We start from the raw sequence: 22,202 nt of genomic DNA, 5'->3' as shown, positions 1-22,202 counted from the left end.
CTTACAGTATTTGTCAGTCAATATGGTTTTAAAAATTATGAACAGGCTGGGCATGGTGGCACACACCTGTAAAGCCAGCACTTTGAAAGGCTGAAGCAGGATTGCTTGAGCCTAGGAGTTTGCGACCAGCCTGGGCAACATAGAGAGATCCTGTCTCTACAAAAAAAATTTAAAAAACTAGCCAGGCGTGGTAGCATGCAACTGTAGTCCCAACCACTGGGGAGGCTGAGGCTGGAGGATCTATTGAACCTGTGAGGTTGAGGCTGCAGTAAGCCATAACTGTGCCACTGACTGCACTCCAGCCTGGGTGACAGAGTGAGATTCTGTCTCAAAAAATTAAATTAAATTGAATTAAAAATTTGAATGTACTTGAAACTTTGACTCTTAAATTGATTCAACCTTCAAAAGGAACTTGTCCGTTTGTGAAAGTTGTCCTTTTACATAAGTCTTTCTTACAGTCAAATAAGTGTTTACTAAATGAAACACTACATTTTATAGCAGTGGCACTAAAGGGAAACTACTTTGCAGCTGTAGAGTTGTTTCTTTTGTTCTTTCTAGTTTTTCCAAGGCAAGATGCCTGGTGGGAGAGTTGTCTGGAGGCAGGATGATCAGAAGCAGGAACTGGCCAGCTGTTCACTTATTTCAGTCTGTGTTAAAATCATCTGATATGCACATAAAGGAGATGTGTCAATTGGGTAATGGGCCAGAGTATTGATTTTATGTTTTCAGACTGCTAACAGAGGCGATTAGGCTTCCAGATACAGGCAGTTCCACAAGTCTCTGTTTTCAGACAGGCACATAATTAAAGTAACCACATAGTTCTCTGAGGTTAGAGTTCCATGCTGTGATGGAAGCCTCTCTGTTATTTAAAAGCAGTTTGAAGCTGCTGTGTAAGTACCACTGGGCTTGGAGTCAACTGACCAAACTCTAGCCTTGGCCCTTCTACTGTCCTAACAGTGGATTAAATGATGAGGCTTATTTTAAAGCCTTGAAAACTACAGTAATTTCAACCAGTGGAGATTATTGAATATGTTATGAAACATCAAGATAATTGAAAAATTGTGCTGCCATTATTGCATGTCAGAGGCCATTATGATACATTGTATGTGCAAAAACAGTTTACCAAACAATTACATACAGTGTAATCTTTTTCTTCTTTTTTTAATTTTAATTTTAATTTTTCAGTCATGCATGAAAAACCTTTTTTTCTTATATAGGAAAATACCCACCTCCCCCTCAATACCAAACACCACAATGTGTATATATATTCTAAAAATCATATATATATTTTTTGCCTAGGAAGTATAGAATAATTTACATATTTTCTATTCAGATAGCTGAAGATGGCTTGCTGAGATATAACATTGGAACCCTGCATTTGGTGATTGCTGTGGGTTTCATTTATTTTTACTGTCTTTACCCTGTGTATTTATTGGTAGTATTGAATATTTATTTTCAGAACTATGATAATGTATCTCTTTCTATGGGAAGAAATGAATATTTGGCCACAGATGGTTTTCATTATTTTAGTATGGGGCACATAAACTGACAGTCTTTGAAACTTTAATGCTGTGTAATATGCAGGTGCTTTTATTGTTTATAGAAATGCCTAATCCTTGTTTGAAATTTATTAAATGGTATGCCATCTGTAACCCCCTCTAAATTCCACACATTAATTAGCCTTTAAAGTAAGGTTGCCTTTTGTCTAACTTTTAGTATAAACTCTTCCATCTGGGAACTTTCACTTTTATGTCCCTGTTCAGTGTTCTGTGTGCTTCAGCACTCTAGTATTAATTATGGACACTGGCATTCTAAGTATCAATGAAGATCACTAAAAGTAAAAGTAGACTGAACAAACTGACATTGTCCAGAGAATAGTTTGCATTTGGTGAATAATCAATCCATCATGGCTTTGCCATTGCTGTGTGTGTGTGTGTGTGTGTGTGTGTGTGTGTGTGTGTAGCATTACTTAAGAGGGAGATAGTTATGCTGCAGGGAAATTTTTACAGATGATGGTTTCATAAAAATCAGCATTTTTGTAGTTTAAAGGAAAAAACCCCTTTTGACATTTCATGTAACATTTCTTTTCCTTGTGGGTTCTGATTTAAAGGTTGTTGAAAGTATTTGGTGTTGGGAGATTACTTGGTTGGCTTTGGCATACTTCTTTCTAGGAAATGTAGTATCATGGTGGGAATTGTGTTGTCATTTTAAAAGAAATCAATTACATTCTTTAACTATATTTACTGGTCTCAGTAAGAGTTATTGAACACTCTAGAGTGTTTACTTTTTTAAAGTCTATTGCAAAATATATAGAAATTAGTAATTCAGCCATCTGTGTGCTCATACTAATAATTTAATATGTTGGTGCTTTTTACAATTTTGTCACCTCTCTCACTTCCCCAAATAAATTAGACTAATCTATAAAAATAGGCTTCATAACTTAATTTAGAAGACGTAACAAAATAATTTCACTCAGTAAGTTTTTATTGTAGCAGATATTGTTGGTATTAAACAAAAAAGTAGGATCAGATGTGGTTTGGCTTTCAAGGTATAAAATCTAGGTGGGGAAACAGAGAGTTAACATTCTTGAAACAATTGAGACCATTAGAGTGTTCCAGTCTATCCTCCAAATTTTTTTTTTTTTTTTTGAGACGGAGTTTCGCTCTTGTTACCCAGGCTGGAGTGCAATGGCGCGATCTCGGCTCACCACAACCTCCGCCTCCTGGGTTCAGGCAATTCTCCTGCCTCAGCCTCCTGAGTAGCTGGGATTACAGGCACGCGCCACCATGCCCAGCTAATTTTTTGTATTTTTAGTAGAGACGGGGTTTCACCATGCTGACCAGGATGGTCTCGATCTCTTGACCTCGTGATCCACCCGCCTCGGCCTCCCAAAGTGCTGGGATTACAGGCTTGAGCCACCGTGCCCGGCCATATCCTCCAAATTTTAAGGTCTCAAACAATTGAGACCATTAGAGTGTTCCAGTCTATCCTCCAAAATGTAAGATGTTCAGAGAAAATAAAAAAAATCAGGGTGGGTTAGAATAATTGGAGTTTGAATGGGCCTTGGAATTAGGTTAGTGGAGGAGATAGCATTCCAAATGGGAATAAACAGTATGAATAAAGAAACAGGTTAGACATGTATGGAGATTATGGAGTAGCCTTAAATGATAAGATTGGAGGAGTGTGGCTTGAATAGCTGTGGATTAAGGGCAGAAGGTCTGGTTAGGCAGTGGGAAGTCACAATATGGAAGACCTTAAAAGAAAAGATGGGTAGCAAGGACACATGACTAGCTTGTTTTTGCAATTGAGTAGTAAGATAAAAATATTTTCTTGGGAGAAGTTATCTCAGAAATGGTAGACAGGATGAGATGGAAAACAATTGAAATAAGAGTATTGCAGTAGTATAGGTGAGGAAGGAGACCCAGGCATCTTCCACGTGTAATATCTAAAGTATGAGCCTATATAAAGGCAGAACCTTCCTTTGTTAGACAAGCTGAACTTTGGACAAATTATCGCCCAGGCTCCTGGGCCGAATAAACTTCCTTCTTCATTCAGTGTTCGAGAGATCCGTTTCCTGTGGCCGCTCCTGCTACATAGGGATGAGTTAATGAGTGCCTGTGTTAGGAGAGTGGAAGAGAGAATCAGAGAAAGGAATAACTGACACATTTTCACTGGAAGAAACTTGGTCATTAGTATATACTTTTAACATATTCAGTGAGTGAATGAGAGATTGAGAAGGACTGAATATAGTGAGTAAAGAAAAATAATAGTTACTATTGATTGAAGACGGATAGATTTTTTAAAAAATCTAGTTAGAGGGAGATAGTGAGTTCAGTTTGCACATAATGAATTTGAAGTGGTAATGACTCTGTAAGCAGAAGTGGCCTTAGAATTAATTGAATATATGGTTCTGGGGCATAGCCATTTCAGGGCCAGAGATGTAAATTTAAGATATATGTATATATACATATATACTTAAAGATACTGCTTGAGGGAGTTTCTGAGGGGAAAATTAGAAGATTAATAAATGAGCCTTAGAAAATATCAGAAGAAATTATTTAACATTTGTGTTTTAGAAAGTCTTATTTAATCCTTTGATTTTAACTTGTTTAGTTTGAGCAGTGTTTTTTCAAACGTGTTTTGAAACAACTATTAACCTATGCTTTGAAAAATAGTTGGTTAACAATAATTGGAAAATTAATATATTCTGATCTATTTTGATCTGATTCTAAAACCAGGATATTCTGATTCATTGTAACTTTTTCTAGATTGCTGTGCTAAGGAGACAGCAACGTATGATAAAAAATCGAGAATCTGCCTGTCAGTCCCGCAAGAAGAAGAAAGAATATATGCTAGGGTTAGAGGCGAGATTAAAGGCTGCCCTTTCAGAAAACGAGCAACTAAAGAAAGAAAATGGAACACTGAAGCGACAGCTGGATGAAGTTGTGCTAGAGGTAAGTGCTAGTAATAGGGCTGGGTTGAGATGGGCTAAGTATCCCCTGGATAAATAAATAGAGAAACATTTACATTTTAAATTAACTTGTGTAAAACAATAGTGCTAGGAAAAGCAGCGTACAATAAGTCCTAAAACATTTGCAGTAAGGATAAAGCCTTTGAAGAGGACCCGTTGAATTGTAACCGCCAATCTACATAGAAAAGTTGTCTCCTTTTCCTGGATTTCTTCTCATTCATTGCCTTAGCACCCTCTTTTCTGACGAAGTGAATCACATTGAGGCTTAATAGCCCTGCTACATTTTCCCTTTTAAAAAACAATATAAAATAAAAGTATGTTTTTATTTTTTCTCAGTCCACCTGACTACTAATGTGATTTTTGCATTCTATTACTATGCTGGCTCCAAGAGGGTTAATCTCCTTAGTTCTATTTGGGAAATTTGCTGCTTTCAGAATTTCTCGCTGCAGTGCTGAACCATATACCTATCTACCGAGTGGGGCATCTTACACTATACTTTTTATCTTGCCCCTGGGTACATAGGAATACTCCTATATGTTACTGAAAACAATGATTTAAAAGTTAGGGAGGCAAACTATAGAAATGCCTCAAAATTCTTTGGGGATCCATAAAAATATAAAAATATTGAATTCTTTCTTCTTGGATGAAGAGGAAACTGCAATGGAGCGGCAGCTCTGTTTTTTCTCTCCTGGTTCTCTCCTTTTCTCTCTCTGCTAGAAAAGGGAACTTGGAAGTCTCTGCTTTAGTCTTTTGAAAAGTATTATTTCCTCACCTTTGATTTTTTTTTTTGTAAATAAGAAAAGGTATTTACATAACTGGTAAGGAGGAATATTCTAATCATAGGTGTTGCTTTTTCTGAAATTGGTGTGTAGTTTAATTGTATTTAATGTGGTCATTTCCTTTAGAACCAGAGGCTTAAAGTCCCTAGTCCAAAGCGAAGAGCTGTCTGTGTGATGATAGTATTGGCATTTATAGTACTGAACTATGGACCTATGAGGTAAGTGAATACATATTTGTTTTGGATACTAATGCTAAACATTTAAATTCTCATTGTTCTTCAGCTCTCGTCATAAGCTAGAAAAAAATAGTTTGTTTTTCAAGATGTATAAAGAGTAATGAGATAGGAGCCATGCCTTCAAAGATCTCATGATCCAGCTGGGAGGAGAGAGAAGTCGAAGGATAACTATGGTATAATATGAACATAATAATAATAGTGTGAATGAGTCCTAACATAATATAAGTTAGAGTACAAGTTCCTTGAGGTGAAGGCTCATGTCTTATTGGTAGATACTCAACACATTTTTTGTTGAGTGACTGAGTTATAAGGGAAATACCTACCAAAGAAGCTGAACATTGAACTTTGATGTCAGTTTGCCATGTGGAAAATATGAGGAAGTATGTTCCCTGCAAGGCAAAGAGAACAGCATATATAAAGGCGCAGTTATGAAATGGCATGACATGTTCATAAAAAAGTGAAAAGCTCAGTATATCTTGTATATGTGGGGAATGTGCATGAGGCTAAATATGTGGCTAGAGGTATAGGTGCTGCTGGGTACAATGAGGCATCCCTAGATTTTAGGTGGAGGGTAATATAATCAGCTTTGCATACTAGGAAGAGGACTTTGAGGGTTGTATTGTGTATAGACCTTTGAAGGGACTGAGGATAAACTATTGGCAGAGAAAGCATTAGAAGACTATTGAGATATTTCAGGTAATAAATGAGAGTCTGAACTTACACTATGGTTATAGAAAGGATAGGCAGTCTTAGGGTATCTCTGATACAGATTTTGTGGGATTTGATAACTAGTACAATGTGGGACATGAGGAAGAAAAGAGGGAAGTTAAGGATAAAATTCCAAAATTTCTATTTTGAGGGACTGAATGGCGGTGCTGTCATCTGAGGAAGCAAACAGACAGATGGATAGATAGTTTTATGATGTTTATTTTTAGTTTAGGAAGTTTGTGGCACTGACTAGATATTGAGAATTAACATTATAGGTAGGTAGATAGTCTGACAGACAGATAATGTTAGTGGAATAGATGAGATTATCCAAGGAGGACAAGTAGAGGAAGGATACCAGTATAAGCAGTAGATAACCTTGGGAAAAGAAATTCATAGCAAACAGGGTTGGGGCAGAACTGAAAGAAAGTAGCTTTTTGAAGTGAAGTTAAAAAGAGCTTCAAGTGGGTCTTGGGCAGCGGTATCACATGCTGCTGAGAGCTTGGGAGATGCAGAAAGCTGAATTTGGCAGTTGTCAGTCAGTTGTAATCTTGGAAAGCAGATTTAGTAGGGGTGGGGTGAAGTCTGAAAGTTGGTTGAGAATTGAAAGGAGTTATAAGTTGAATAATCTTTTTTTTTAACAAAATGTTTTGTTATGAAGATTTTCAAACATGCAGGAAATTTGAGAGAATAATATAATGAACCCTCTGCTGTCATGAAATTTATAAGCTAATATAGGCGACATATACTAATCAAAATGGTTATACAAATAAATGCAAAATCGTAACAACGTTAGGTGGCATGAAAGAAAGGTACATAATATCATGAGGCCATATAAAAGGTTCAGTTGACCTAGTTAGGGAAGTAAGGCAAGGTTTCTCTGAGAAAGAGGTGATTGTGTTAAGATCTGAAAAAAGATTAGAAATTATTTAGGTAAGATACAGGAAGAACATTTCATATGGAATATAAATGACTGTACCAACATTTGTGTTGTATCTTTGTGTTTATGTGTATTTAGTTTAAAAATTTTAGTTTTACATGAAAGAATTATATACAAATTGTGCTTTCTTTAAAATATATGAATACATTATTCTCTTTTAATACTACATAGTTTTTTTGTAGTAGAAATGTACCATAATTTAGCACTTCTCAAACTTTAGGTCTTGGGAATCCATTTGTATTCTTAGAAGTTACCAAGGATCCCAAATAATTTTTGATTTTTGTAGTTTATATATACTGATATTTATTATGTGAGAAATTAAAAATTTAAAAGTCAAATAAAAAAATAAAATTAATTTATTTAAAAATAATAAACCATAAATCATTACTTTACATGTTAATGAAGAATAATTATATCTCCCAAACCTCCAAAAATTTAGTTAGCTAGAGAGAGTGGTACTACTTTATAGTTTTGTAAAAATCTTTTATTTTGGTGGGAGCTCCGTTTTAGTGTTTCTCTATATACACATTTATTTGCGACTAAAAATTGAAATAGCACATTGAAATTTCCTTTTATTGCAATACAAATTTTTGAAAACCAGAAAACCAAATTAAGTATTACTGTACTCTAGCCAAACTACCCAGTGTTTTCTTTACATTCCTTCCTCACAAGTTACTTTCCTTCAAATTCTTGATGTTGGGTTTTATCTCACTGACTTCAGGCTTCTAAAACACATGGGGATACTTGAGACCTGTTGCTTCTTTGGGTCAAATCAATAGTTTGGTAAAAATCTTTGATGTCTGACTTAATAGAATCTGGCAGGATTCTCAGATCTGTTTCTTCATGTAATCTGTTGTGATATATTTGGGTTGAAATAAATGAAGAAAATTTAGACTCACATAGGTATGTAGCTGGAAAAGGGAGGACTTTGCTGACCTTTTGAAAGACTTTTAGGATCCCGAGAGTTCCCTGGACTACTTAAAACCCCAGTGCACACCTACACAACTGCTGCCATAATTTATTTAACCATCTGTTGATAGGCAGGGTATTTACAGTTACTAATTGATAATGTGTGCATTAAATGTATTTTCATATATCTGTGTGCCTGTATGTGTATGGTAGAATCTAGACTAGAACTAGAGGTTGAGTGTCTGAAATTGTGATAGATTTTGCCAAATTGCCTTCCAAAAAGACTGTATCAGTTTACATTCCCACTAGCAGTAGAGAGGAGTATCCATTTTCTCAGGCTTCCTAACGCTGGATATTGCGTTTTTAAAATATTGAGATGTCTCTTGCGTCAGAAATGTTATTGTTAGCCTGTCGTACTGGCCTGCGTGGTGTGCTCTTCCTCAAACACACTAAGCCTGCTATTACTTCATGGTCCTTACATTTATTCCCACTGCCGGCAGTGCTCTTCCTGTAGAGACTCTTTCTGTCAGGTCTTAAGCTCAAATGCCATGTACCCCTGAACTTAAAAGTTTAAAAAACATTAATTTTTTTGGGTCAGAATTTCAAAAAGAAAAAAAAAAGCTCAAATGCTACCCCATTGAGGCTTTCCTGGACTACCTTTTCTAAATGTCCATCTCAGCTCCTGCCATTGCATTCCCTATCCTCTTTCTTGCTTCACTTTTCTCTGTAGCACCTCTCACTTTCAAGTATGCTATGTAACTTATTTATTTTATTTTCTTTCTTTCCCTGCAGGGATTTAATTCTCTCTTTTGTTTTCTAGTGCTTAGAACGATGCCTGGCACATAGTAGTTACTCAATACATATTTGTAGTATGAATAAATGTGTGTCTCCCCATGACGTTAACAGAAAATGTTTTTTATGTCTTTAGCTAGTTGTATTTCCCTTAAAAAAAAATTACCACTTTGGGAGGCTGAGGCGGGCGGATCATGAGGTCAAGAGATCGAGACCATCCTGGCCAACATGGTGAAACCCCGTCTCTACTAAAAAATACAAAAATTAGCTGGGTGTGGTGGCATGCACTTGTAGTCCCAGCTACTTGGGAGGCTGAGGCAGGAGAATTGCTTGAACCCAGGAGGCGGAGATTGCAGTGAGCCGAGATTGCACCACTGCACTCTAGCCTGGCACCTGGCGACAGAGCAAGACTCTGTCTCAAAACAAAAAACAAGAAATTACTTGCAGCCTTGACCAAAAAATATCCTTCCTTTTTGTATGAGTTGCTATAAATCCACTTGTGTGTATTAAATGTATATCTAGTATTTATTGACAACTAACCTACTTGCCATACTCCTTCCCTCTTTCAACTTATTTTTCAAATTCTATGTATGATTTCAAGAAGCTCTCTGTCCTGACATCCTTGGTTTTGCTTTATTCAGCCTCTTTTCATCGGTTATGCAGTTTGTCACAGACATTTTCTTCCAGTTGTTAAAATTTTGCTTTGTGTTGCTATTAAGTTTGTGTTATGTATATTTTATCTCAGCGATAAGGTCACAGATCATCTTATCTAATTCTTAATTTTCTCCTGTAGAGATAATACAGTGTTCATTCCAGAGCTGGTATACATTTATATATGTTCCTGAACTATTTCTTAAAAAACTGTGTGTTCTTTTAGTTCCTCATTTCTTATCTGAGGCTACATGAGGTACTTATTTATTTAGTCAGACATATAGCAAATATTTATAGAGCACTTAATGTTTGCCAGGTACTGAGCAAGGAATCAAGGAGGCAAATATGAATAAAATTACAGTCTAGTAAGAGAATCAGGTATGTAAACAGTTGTGTGAGAAAGAATCATATGGATGTCATATAAACATGGGCATTAAAAATAGGAAAAACTGTTTTATGTAAGCACTTCTGACACCAAATAGGTGAATTTTCTACACTGAGCAATTCTCCAATTCTCTGGACACCAACTGGATGTCCTACAGTTTAACTCAATTCTTTTTAAAATTTTAATTTTAAAATATTTTTTATTGAGACAGGGTCTTGCTCTGTTGCCCAGACTGGAGTGCAGTGGCACAGTCATAGCTCACTACAGCCTCCATCTCCCAGGCTCAAGCAATCCCACCAACCTCAGCCTCCTAAGTAGCTGGGACTTGCTGATCTTGAACTCCTAAACTGAAATGATTCTCCTTCCTTGGCCTTCCGAAGTGGTGGGATTACAGGTTGAGCCACGATGTCTGGCCAATTTAACAGAATCCTGACGCTAACTACCTGGAGTTAGCACAGGTTGCCACAGGTTAAGGGCTCAGTTCCCAAAGACTGCCTCCCACTTCAGTTGCCAGTTGCAGGTCCCAGATTGTGACCTGTAACTTCTAAATGGCTATAAGTTGAGGGTTCTTACAGTCTCCTCTTGAGGCTTGATAATTTTCTAGAATGACTCACAGAAGTTAGAAAAACACTCTTTACTTAAACACTTCATTAACTTTACATCCTTTATTGTAAAGCATATGTGGGGCAAGCCAAATGGGAGAGACTCACTGGGTAAGGTATGGGGAAGAGTGTGGAGCTTTCATGCCCTCTCCAGTTGAACTAGCTCCTTGTGTTTGCTAACCTGGAGGCTCTCCATATCCCATTGTTTATGGGTTTTTATGGAGCTTCACTATTGTAGGCATGATTGATTAAACCATTAGCCATTGGTGATTGCATTCAATCTCCAGCTCCCTCTCTCCTACCTGGAGGTTGAGGGATGGGGCTAAAAATCCCAACCCACAAATTATGTGGTTGATATTTCTCTGGCAGTCAGCCTCCATCATCCAAGAGTCACCTCATTCGCATAAACTCAGCTCCAGGTGGAAGGGGCTAATTATGGATAACAAAAGATGCTTTTCTTTTCCCCCCACCACTCAGGAAATTCCAAGGGTTTTAGGAGCCCTGTGCCAGGAAGCAGAAAAAAAACCAAATATATTATTTCTTATTATATCACAAATTCACAGACATATTCTTGGGGGAACATAGAAGTAACCAGCAGTGCTGCTAGTGGCAATCATGGGAGGCTTTATGCAGTAATACTTGATTAAGGAATAAAGGGTATTAGATTATGTTGCAGGAAGTGACGGTAGGATTGCAGGGGACATCTCATTGTAGAAGCCCTCATGAATCAGTAAAATTTTAGGAAAGAAAAGACTGGAAAAACCACAACAAAAATGTAGTGCCCTCGCCCACCAGGCAAAAAAATTTTAAATGAATTAATGATCTTCACAGCTGCTGAAGAAAAGGGGGCAGGTGGGGATGGATCTCATTTCCATGGTAGGTTGATTATGAAAGGAGGAGATGATGGTCCCTTTTTTATCAGGAAGTGGTTTGTGTTCAAAAAGGTAGACAGTAGTAAAAAGGGAATAAAAATCGGAAAAAGTTTAAATATTTGAAAATCTTGAGGATCTACCAGTTAAGATCTGTATCTTTCTCTGTGTGAGGCTTTAGGAACAGAAAACCAAGAAGTAGTGGGAATATTAGGAACTATTCAAGTTAAACATGTTAAAAGACTTAAATTGAAGAAAAGCAACAAGGAGAAGAGCTGGAAGAAATGAAGAAGTATAGAAGTGTCTTAACAAGTCAGAATATCTCCAGACACCAACAAGGAAATAGGGAAGAAACTGGCTGTGAAATTCGTAAAAACCAGGAACTATTTCTTGTAGACAAAATTTGGCATGAACAGTGAAATAGTAAAGCCCAGAGAACCACAATGATTTGAAAGACTGAAACTTGTCCCTGAACCAAATGTTGGGAATTTAGCTGTTTCATTATTTGTGTTACTCAGAACCATTTCTTGATTGGCCTCATTGTTTTTAGTCTTTTTACTGCAAGACTGTGATTTTCTCCAGTCTGGGAATCTGCCAGAGGAGCGGGAACTTCCCAATTGAATCTTACTAGTAACCACCTGGAAGATATTTATTGAACAAGTGTCACATCTATAATCTTGTGTATTTAGAAACCTTAAGCATGCATTATTATGTTTTAATTGGAAACAATACAGGCTTAAAAAAAAAACCAGATTGTTAGCTCCATCTGAACTTTTCTTAAGTACCACAAAATTAAATTTGTCAGACAAATAGACATTTGAATCAGAGATTCCAAAAGCATTTTAAATTTAGAAACCTAAACTCTTTTAGACCAGATCACATTACCAAATAAAGTGATTAATGTGGTTTCAGAAGTATAATTAAATGTTTGTGCCTTGTTGGTATGGGCCCAAATGAAAAAAATATAAAACACACAAGTTTGCCAAATACTGGTATGCCTTAAACATTTCCTGAAGGCATTTGGTGATGAAGTGTAAATATATCTAAAGAGAGTTTCGTCAAAGGTAATGTGCAGCCAATCTGACTAGTTTGAAGAGGTTTGGGTTACTGAATAATCATCACACAGAAAAAGAAAATAAACTAAATGGACTTAGGAGGGTTAATTTTTCTTACCTTATTGATGTTTTGTGGATGGTAAAGAAGGCATATAGTTATTTTTGGCATAGGATTCAAGGAGCTGTCCCACTTTGGGTGGTCTATAAAAATAATAACTCTAGGCAGCAGGGAATGGCTAAACAGGACAAATGTGAATTGGTTAAAAAGAAAAACCTCTTCTTATTACTTATTGGAGTTAATTCTATAATTATTAGTCATATTTTATTGTTGAAGAACCTGAAATTTAACCCAGGTTTTAAAAAAATTATCCCTACAAACTCCTTTTCTATTATACTATAAAGTGTTATTATTTTTCCTACCTTAAGATTAAGAAAGCTTAACCTTTTGTTTTTGGCAATATGGTGGGCTAAAGGTACAGAGAAACTCATTGCAATTTAACACACTAGAAAATGATGGATTAAAAAATAAATCAAAACTTCTATTTCCTGGCACAACTGTAGACAAAGTAAGGGCTTCTCAGAGGCCAGAAATAATAAAAGATAACATGAATCTATAATAGTAAGCTAGCTTTGAAAGTGGTGCATGTTCTGGATATAGTTCCTGATCCTTGTGGCCTAGTGTCTGGGGATGGGAAAGAAAGCTCTGGACCCAAGTAAGATGGGAAGTCACAACTGAAGGCCCCTTTTCCTCTACCCAAATAAAGCCAGAACTTATAAAGAATGACATTCTTCGTTGCCAAAAGAAGGGAACAAAAGTTGTCGTACCACACAGGGAGACTGTTATTAAGTACCAGTCTTGGTTTTGGCTTTAGTTAGAGCGGAAACAAATAAAAAGTCTTTCCTGATAATCTTTAAGCCCCTGACTCATGCAAGTTTGAGGCTACATTTATACTACTAGTGTGATTCTCCCCAAATCAAGCCAAAAATGCATTTTAGGTGGGCTTATGTTGGTGGTACCTGTAGGCACCTGAAGGAAATTCTTCTCAGAAGAAACACTTTAAAAAAGAAAGTGTCCATCCTAGAAAAATTCCCACAGATAGAGAGCCAATTGAACATGAGCACATGTCTGCCTCTTCCCCTCAAAAGTCATTAAACATAACAGGAAACCATGCCACCATGAATAAGGGTTAGAAAATATACACTACAGAATCATGCTCTGAAAGACTATAGATGTTTCAGTTGTCAGAGAATATAAAATATATTAAAAGAGGGAATTAAAGTCTGGCAAAGGAACAGAAGACTACCAGAATTGACCAGAACATTTTGGAAACAATTCTGGAAATAATTTAAGTTAAAATTACAAAAACAGTGACCAGGTTAAGACAAAATAGGTATACTTGAAGAAAGAAATAGTGAATGGAAAGATGGATTTGAAGAAATTATATAGAACATAACACAGGGAGACAAAGAGGTGGAAAATATGAGAGATGTTGGACAAGAGGTTATGCCAGTATATCTAAGTAATAAAGTAACATTCCCAGTCGTGAGATGTGATGGCATCTGCAGCTTATGATGGGATGCGCCGAGAAGGGCACACTATCACTTCTATGATATTCTTATCCCCCAAAATGCATAACCTCAATTGTCTTTAATTTTATTATTTTTATTTTTAGAGACAGGATCTTGCTCTGTTTCCCAGGCTGGAGTGCAGCAGCATGATCACAGCTCACTGCAGTCTTGAACTCCTAGGCTCAAGCCTCGTGAGTAGCTGGTACTCTAGGTACATGCCACCACCCCTGGGTCATTTAAAAAAATTTTTTTGTAGAGATAGTGTCTTGCTATGTTGCCCAGGCTGGTCTCGAATTCCTGGGCTCAAGTGATCCTCCTACTTTGGCCTCCCTAAGTGTTGGGATTACAGATGTGAGCCAGCATGCCCAGCCTCACTCTGGAATCTTAAAAATATTGCTAAATGCGTCCTACCCAGTCTGATAGGATAGATTGAAGGCATTTGTTTATAAACAAGATATTTTTCCCAGGTGATTCTGAAGTATGTCTAGGGTTGAAAACTGTTGTGTATGGTTTTGTATTTTTTTCTTCCTATACATTAGCCACTATGGAAATTGTAAAAGCACTTATTCATTAGATTATAAGATAATGTATGTAAGGGAAGTTTTTATTAAAATATCTGTAGACAGATACCTCTATATAGATAGGTTTGTCTTATATACTTGAGGAAATTTGTGGACGTCTGTTTTGGACAGAGTAGGAGCCACAGCATAATCCTGTGAGGGGAACTTCTTTCTGGCACATAGGATTGCAGATGATAAATTCCTTTGTTATGTTTTCCCCTTTCTATTTTAAAGGTCACTGTAGTCATCCTCCTTTACTGCAATACATAAATGAACATCCTAAGGAGGTTTTACATATGTTTTAGTTAGGTCTTAAAAAATTAACACATGTTTGGAATTGACAGGGCTTTTACCTGTTTTTATTCTGGTTTAGTGCCCTCACTGGGTCTGGAATCTTTATGGTTTGAGACATCAGACTTGGATGAGGAAGGGTAAATCATGCTACTAGTGGGCCAGCTACTCTGTGGTTTTCTTATGAGACTGTGTTTTAAGGAAAAGGTAACCACAGAGCATATGGCATTGAGTTTGAGTCATCTGGAACTGGTTAGAAGTAAAATGCTTCTATTCCAGCATTCTCTAAGTTTGTCAGCTTTTCATTATTTTATAGGAAGAATTCTAGCTTCTTATCCTGAGATGAGCTTGTTCCCAAATCTGGTTTCAATTTTTTTCGTTGTTGTTCAATTGTTGAGCACATTTCACCATATGATATCACTATTGGCTGTAGGTTAAAAGTTACTGTGTAACTTAAATGTCAGAATTCAAACCACCAAGTATACATGGTTTTGTTCAGCCAGAGTTTTAAATGAAATCTAATTTGAGTTTTTGGCTAAAAATACTTTCCACATTTATCAAAGTGACACATGAACTGAAGAAATACAATGTATCTAAGTACCAGGTGTTGTTGAATCTGGAATTGCAGGAGGGTAACAGAGCCAAAGGCAGTCTTTTCCCCAAATAGTCTAATTTATTCATGTTTGTCAAAAATGTGTCTGCACAAAGTAATTGGTTCTCTTTTCTCTGTAGATTTCATCCTTTGTTGAAAAAGATGTCTTAGAGCCTATCAAGCACAGAGCTGGGTTTTGAGGGCCTGGAAAATTCTGTTGATGCTTTTCACTATTTGGCTTTCATGTGAGTTGTATATAGGGAAACTTACAAGGAGCATCCCAGTGGCTTTATCATGTATCATTTGGCTACTTTTCCCCCACACTTCATTGTTGTTGTGAAGGGAAAGGCAGTTGAAACCAGAAACCTACATCTCTTGCTAACTTCAGACATTAAAGGAGATAAAGTGGTAACTTGTGCTTTTTACAGAGAAGGGGTCAGTGAGAAACTAGGCCAGATGAGAAAACTACTTTCAGAGTTTGAATTGAATAATTTGATATGTTCTTCAGACCATACATCTTAGTTAACATAAAACAAGGACTAGAGGGTGGTTTGTGTGAAGTAGCTTTCTCAGCCACCATTTTCAGTACTTAATAATAGTCAGGTGGAATCATGCTGTGTAAGCTCTGCAGAATATAAATAAAAAATATAAACATTAATTTTGTAAAGTGAAGGTCTAGCCTAATATTAAGGTAGTATAGATACCTTAGAAACTTCTGAATATACAGAAGTACATATGTAATTATTATATATTGCTTAGGCTTCTAGGCAGTTTGCCACTCATGCCTTTTTTGTCTCCAGATTGAGCTGTTTTGTCACTTCAGGAAGCATCTGAAACATACATTTTAAGTGTCATTCTACAAATTGTTCTTACTTGATTTATGACTAATGTCAGTATGAACTGTGGGTGTATGCCATGCCTTTGAACTTTTGGTGTCTGTGTGTTCTGAACATAAATTGGCATCGGTATGTTATGCCCATGGTCAGTTTATCAGAATTCATGGCCTCTGAGGAACTAGAATTAGGGAATGTACAGATGATCTATATACCTTACATTACTTTCTGTCTCAGCCCTTTTCCATAATTCTCAATAAAGCACATTTCTCAATTACTTTTATTTTTCCTTCCCCCCCCCCTTTTTTTTAAAATAAATTAGAGAGTGAGAGCTAAATGGAAAAAAGGCAGTTGGAAGAAAAGAGGATGAAAAAAGATGAAGATTCTTATTTCTGGAATAAGCTAGGTTGGCTGTTGATAACCATGTGTGCTTGGGTAGTAAAGGTAGCTAGTATTCTCTGCTTGTTAGGCCATTATTTATCAAACACTAAGTACTTTTTATGCACCAAATACTAGTCCAAGTATTCTATTTAATATATGGGTTAATTCATTTGTTCCTCCTGGTGCCATGAGGTAGGTATTATTATCCCCACTTTACAGATGAGGAAACCGAAGGCACAGCTGATATGTGGTAGAGATCAGATTCACAGTCTGCCTGTGAAGCCTTGGCTTAATCACTGACAGCGCCACAGCCACTCAGGCAGAGGAAGGCAGCTGGAGGAGTTAGGACTCTATCTAGTAACTCTGCCTATTCCCCTAAAGCTTAGGATTGGCTGTGATAAGGGAAAGTATCTTATGAATTGACTGAATTGATGTACGTATAACAGAAAAGAGAGATTGTATTCAAATTCACAGCCATGCTTTTTGGCATTTAAAATAATCAGAGGATACCTTTCTGTAGTGAGAAATATGCAAAAAGTTGTTCACACACACTTTTTATATTAAACATTGACTCTCAGCAATCTAATAGCTATAATGTATCTGTTATCTAATACTGTGGAACAAACCTCCCCAAAACCTAAAGGCTTAAGACAACAGCAGTTATTTTGGTAAAAAATTTGCAAATTGGGCAGGATTCAGGAGCGACAGTTCTTTGCCTCCGTGGAGTGTTAACTGGGGTGGCTTAGGTTGGAGGACCCACTTTCAAATTGGCTCATTCACACGGCCAGCAAGTTGGTGATGGTTTTTAACTGGGACCTTAGCCTGGGATGTGGGCCAGGGTTCTTGGTTTTTCTTCATCTGGACCTCTCCACAGCTGCTTGGGTTTCCTCACTGTTTAGTGGCTGGGTTCCAAGAATGAGCATCATCTATTAGAATAGTGCTTGCTTTATAATTGCTTATTGAATGAATGAAAGAATCTCAGGGTGTTTTCTTGCTCATTTTGGCCCGTTTGGCAAATAGCCACTGTAAAGTGCAGGTTTCTTCCCAGAGCACGGTAATCCCTGGCTCTGAGAACTGCTATTTAAAGGGTTCTTTTATCTTGACTTAAAGGTCTATTTCTTCATTTAACCACATTTATGTTTCTAATAAATTACTCCCAGTTACTACCAGGCTCCAAAAATCATCTGTGAGCCATTCAGTAAACAGAGAAAAGAAAACCTTTTTAAAATTTGGAAACTACCTTGAAAACTCCCATTATTTCTACTTTTAGCCTCAGTTGCATTAAAAATTAGCATAATGTTCTGTTCCTGGATCTGGAAGTTGTATAATAGTAAGTTCACCACCTGCCATCCTTGAGTTCTGGGTTAGTTTCCCTAAAATGTAGATGGTGCATAAAGCTTGTTTATTTTTTGAAAAAGGAATACCTCCTATGAACCAGGAACTTGGAACACCCCTTAGCTTAAGGTTCTAGCGAGAAGAGCGACAATAAACATAAGTAAAATGAGAAAGTTATAAATTCTTTGAACAAAGGGATAAAGCATAGTAGGTTAAATGGTTTTACATGTGGAAGGGTAGTTGTTGGGACTATAGTTTTATTTGCTTATTTTTAATTTTAATTTTTTTGAGACAGGATCTTGCTCTGTTCCCCAGGCTGAAGTGTAGCAGTGCAATCAGAGCTCACTGCAGCCTTGACCTGAACACAAGCAATTGTCCCACCTCAGCCTCCCGAGGAGCTGGGACCACAGGCACACTCCATCACACCCAGCTAATTATTGTATTATTATTATTATTTTTGTAGAGATGAGGTTTCACTATGTTGCCCAGGCTGATCTCAAACCCCTGGGCTGAAGCAGTCTGCCCACCTTGGCTTCTCAAAGTGCTGTGTCCCCTGCTGGGACTGTAGTTTTAAATGATGATCGGTGTAAGGCAGATGTTTGTGCCAAGGCTTAAAGGAGAGGAGAGGGTTAGCCATATGGATATCTGGGAAAGAGCATTCCTGGCAGGGGAACAGCCACTGCAGGGATCCTGGCTTGGAAGCGTGTCTTGCATGTTCGAGGAAAAGCAAGGTGCTCCGTGTGGCTTGGCTAAAGTCAGAGTAGTAGGAGATGATGTCAGAGAGGTAAGTAAGATAACAGGGAGGGGTCACTTGAAGTAAGACTTTGGTCATTTTAAAGGTTTGGGCTTTTACCATGATAGAAATTGAAAGCCATCAGAAGGTTTTGAGCAAAGGTGGCATAATAATCTGATCTAGATTTTAAAAGGATCACTTTAGTTACTCTGTTGCCACTAGCCTGAACCTGGTAGGCAGGAAGACAAGCGTCCTGCCCTGTGTCATCTCTGGACTTTCTGAACCATGTTCCCATCTGTTGTCTCATTTGAATCTCAGGAAAACCTTGTGAATTATTTGTTATTTTTCATGTTTTACATGTGAGGAATTGGAGGCTTAGAGAAGTTGACCAAGTTTCCCAGGCATACTCAAGCGAGGAGTCTCAGAGCAACATCTTGAACCCAGATCTCCTGTCTTTAAATTTTGTGCTCATTCTACTATTTCACATTAAAGCCTGAAGATCTCTATGGTCTTTTCATCTTAAAGTAATGTCAGCTTTTTGTGTGTGGTTCTTGGAGGCACAGAGCAGCAGCAGCATGCAATTTCTTTTGAGGATAAGAAACAGTTTGATTCTTACCTGCTGAGATGGCTTAAATTTGAAATTGACCTACTTGTACCATAAGAAAGCAGGTTTGCGAGGAGTAGAATAGACTTGGAGATGTGCCATTTTTTGTTCAGCTACTTGGTATGAAGACTGAGTATCTGAAATCACATTGTAAGGATTAAGTGGCTTCATAAATAATATAAAACAGTTGTTGGCTTTTAGAATTTAATAAATGAAAAAGTAAGGTAACAATTCTTATAATACTTTTTCCAGACTTTCGGGGAAATTGAAGTCATTTGTGTTTTATTAATCCATGCTTTTCAGAACCAGTGGCCCATAATATGAGCAAGGTTTACTGGTGTAATGATTATTTTGTGGCATAAAACTATTGTGACTCTTGTGGACTAGCATGTTTCTGATCATAGAGACATAGAGACTTCTATTTTTAAAATATTTATAGCTTGTTTTAAACATATTGAATAGAGCCTGATTTAAGCTAATTATAAAAAGTTTGGTTAGATTGCTTTATTAATATTATGAACTAGAAACAGTCACCAAATGCACAATCATTATACTAATCCTTACTATGACTGAGTCATTTCTTTGAGATCTTGGAAATTTAGTTTTTCTAAATTTAACAAAAGGGGACATTTGAATGATGCAGAAACATTCATGGCAAGAATCTAAAAGCTCATATAAACAATAATTTTCTCATACTCTTTTGTACATTTGACTGTTACAAGAACTGTCAAATCCCTCTCTTAATACTTGTGATGTCACAGTCATACTAAAACAATCTTGAATTCTGGCAGTGAAATGAAGTTCTTACCTGTCTTTCAAATATTAATAAAAATAAGGAAAATACAAATCTGTAGTTATTCAGATGGTTAAAATCAGTTTCTGTGGGTCACTTCATTGAGTTCAAGCATTTAACTTTTTTTTTAGCTGAATTGGACAGTCAACTTGTCTGTAATTTAGCTTAAGAGAAATTCCATTTTAAGATAAAAAAAAACTACAGGGAATGGAGGCCAAAAAATAGTAACAACCAAAAACAAACAAGTGAAAAACTTTAAAAGATTCTTAGCAGAATTTATTGATATATTACCTCTTCAAAATATATTCCAGCCAATGGATAGATAATAAAATTGAGACTCAGACTATTTGGATCCTAAATTGTGCTTCATCATGACTCCCTTGTTGAAAACACTTTATTGATTCTGTGTAATGTAAGTAAGATAATTTTTGTGAAGCTCATTGAGTCTGAGCTCCTTGACTCAAAAAAGGTTAAAAGTTACTGAAGTAGCTATGGCTAAGGGTGTATTGTCATTACAATGTGATGATCATTAGCAAAGTGGGCAGTGGGAAAAGTAGTGACCACTTATGAGCCAAACCAATCAACATTAAAACTTGATTTCCAGCAAATAGAGCTGCTAAGTGGTTACAGAGCAGTCTGAGTACAGATGGGATAGACTAAACTGATAGTTAAGCTCAAAGCATTTGCCTGTTAACAGGCATGAATTATGAGTTGAAATGCTAGTTTTCTTAGTGTTAGTAAAAACATTAAAAGAACAAGGATTAGTGGAAGGGTTCTTTACAAACTTTAAAGTATCAATAGTTCTGAATTAACGCAATTTAGAAATCATCCGTAAGTCATACAAATAGCCACTTTTGTTTGTACCCTTTCGTGTCCCTCCTAACTCCCCCAGTCCCTCTTTCCAAATTGTCCACTTCTGTTGAATCCATTGTAAAGAATGTGTACCTCTTAGGGAATTGAGATAGGAAAGATGTTATGAAAAACAGGGTTAGTTTAGAATAGTGGTTCTCAAACATTGGTAAAGTCACCTAGACTAGTAAAACCACTGTGGAAACCAGTGTGGAGACTCCTTAAAGAACTAAAAGTAGAGCTACTATTTGATCCAGCAATTTCACTATTGGTCTACCCAGAGGAAGTCATTATACAAAAAAGATATTTGCTCACACATGTTTATAGCAGCACAATTTGCAGTTGCAAAAATGTGGAACCAACCCAAATGCCCATCAATCAACAAGTGGATAAAGAAACTGATACATACACACACACACACATACATGCATGCATACATACATACATACATACATAAACATAATGGAGTACTACTCAGCCATAAAAAGGAATGAATTAATAGCATTCACAGCAACCTGGATGGGATTGGAGACTATTATTTTAAGTGAAGTAACCCGGGAATGGAAAACCAAATATCGTATGTTCTCACTCATAAGTGGGAGCTAAGCTATAAAGAGGCAAAGGCATAAGAATGACACAGTGGACTTTAGGGATTCATGGGGGAAGGGTGTGAAAGATAACACTTTACAAATTGGGTTCAGTGTATAGGGAGATGGGTCTACCAAAATCTCACAAATCATCACTAAACAACTTGTTCATGTAATCAAATACCACCTGTTCCCCTAAAGCCTATGGAAATAAAAAATAAAGAAAAGCAAGATAATTATTAATACAGTTTTTGGTGAATCACTGAGTGACAGTGGTTATAGTGGTGGTGGTTTAAATTAAGGAATAAATGTTTGCAAAGTGAAGGGAGCACCTCCTACCACACAGTTCAAAAACAATTACAAATATGGCAGGCTTGCTGAGAGCTTTCATGCATCGTTTATTGTCATGCACTTGTATACTGTACACATTTTTATTTTACAATGACTTGTATTCATTTTCCAATGCATTTATTTCATTTCAGGGTGGTAGATGGCAGGAGACTATCCTGGCAGCTCAGCACACAAGTAAAGAATTAACCCTGGACAGGGTGCCATCCCTTTGAAGAGTGCACTCACACACATTCCCCACACTCATGCAGACTGGGGTAATTTAGATATGCCGGTTAACTTAACATGCACATCTTTGAGATGTGGGAGGAAACTGGAGTACTTATAGGAAAC

General features: G+C 36.9%; 1 protein-coding gene across 2 annotated transcripts in view; it reads left to right on the top strand.

Annotated features, from left to right (window-relative positions):
• ATF6 (activating transcription factor 6) overlaps nt 1–22,202 on the top strand; it is a 191,457-nt gene that overhangs the window by 44,900 nt on the left and 124,355 nt on the right. For both annotated transcript variants that reach the window (XM_032291587.1, XM_032291586.1), the window contains exons 8-9: nt 4,269–4,454; nt 5,377–5,468. In XM_032291587.1, the coding sequence (XP_032147478.1) occupies nt 4,269–4,454; nt 5,377–5,468 (278 nt within the window). The remainder of the gene's footprint in view (nt 1–4,268; nt 4,455–5,376; nt 5,469–22,202) is intronic.

This window comes from Sapajus apella, unplaced genomic scaffold (assembly GCF_009761245.1).
Source record: "Sapajus apella isolate SASKATOON/1434 unplaced genomic scaffold, GSC_monkey_1.0 scaffold25, whole genome shotgun sequence".
NCBI classification, from domain to species: domain Eukaryota; kingdom Metazoa; phylum Chordata; class Mammalia; order Primates; family Cebidae; genus Sapajus; species Sapajus apella.
This window is presented reverse-complemented; position numbering and strand designations above follow the sequence as displayed.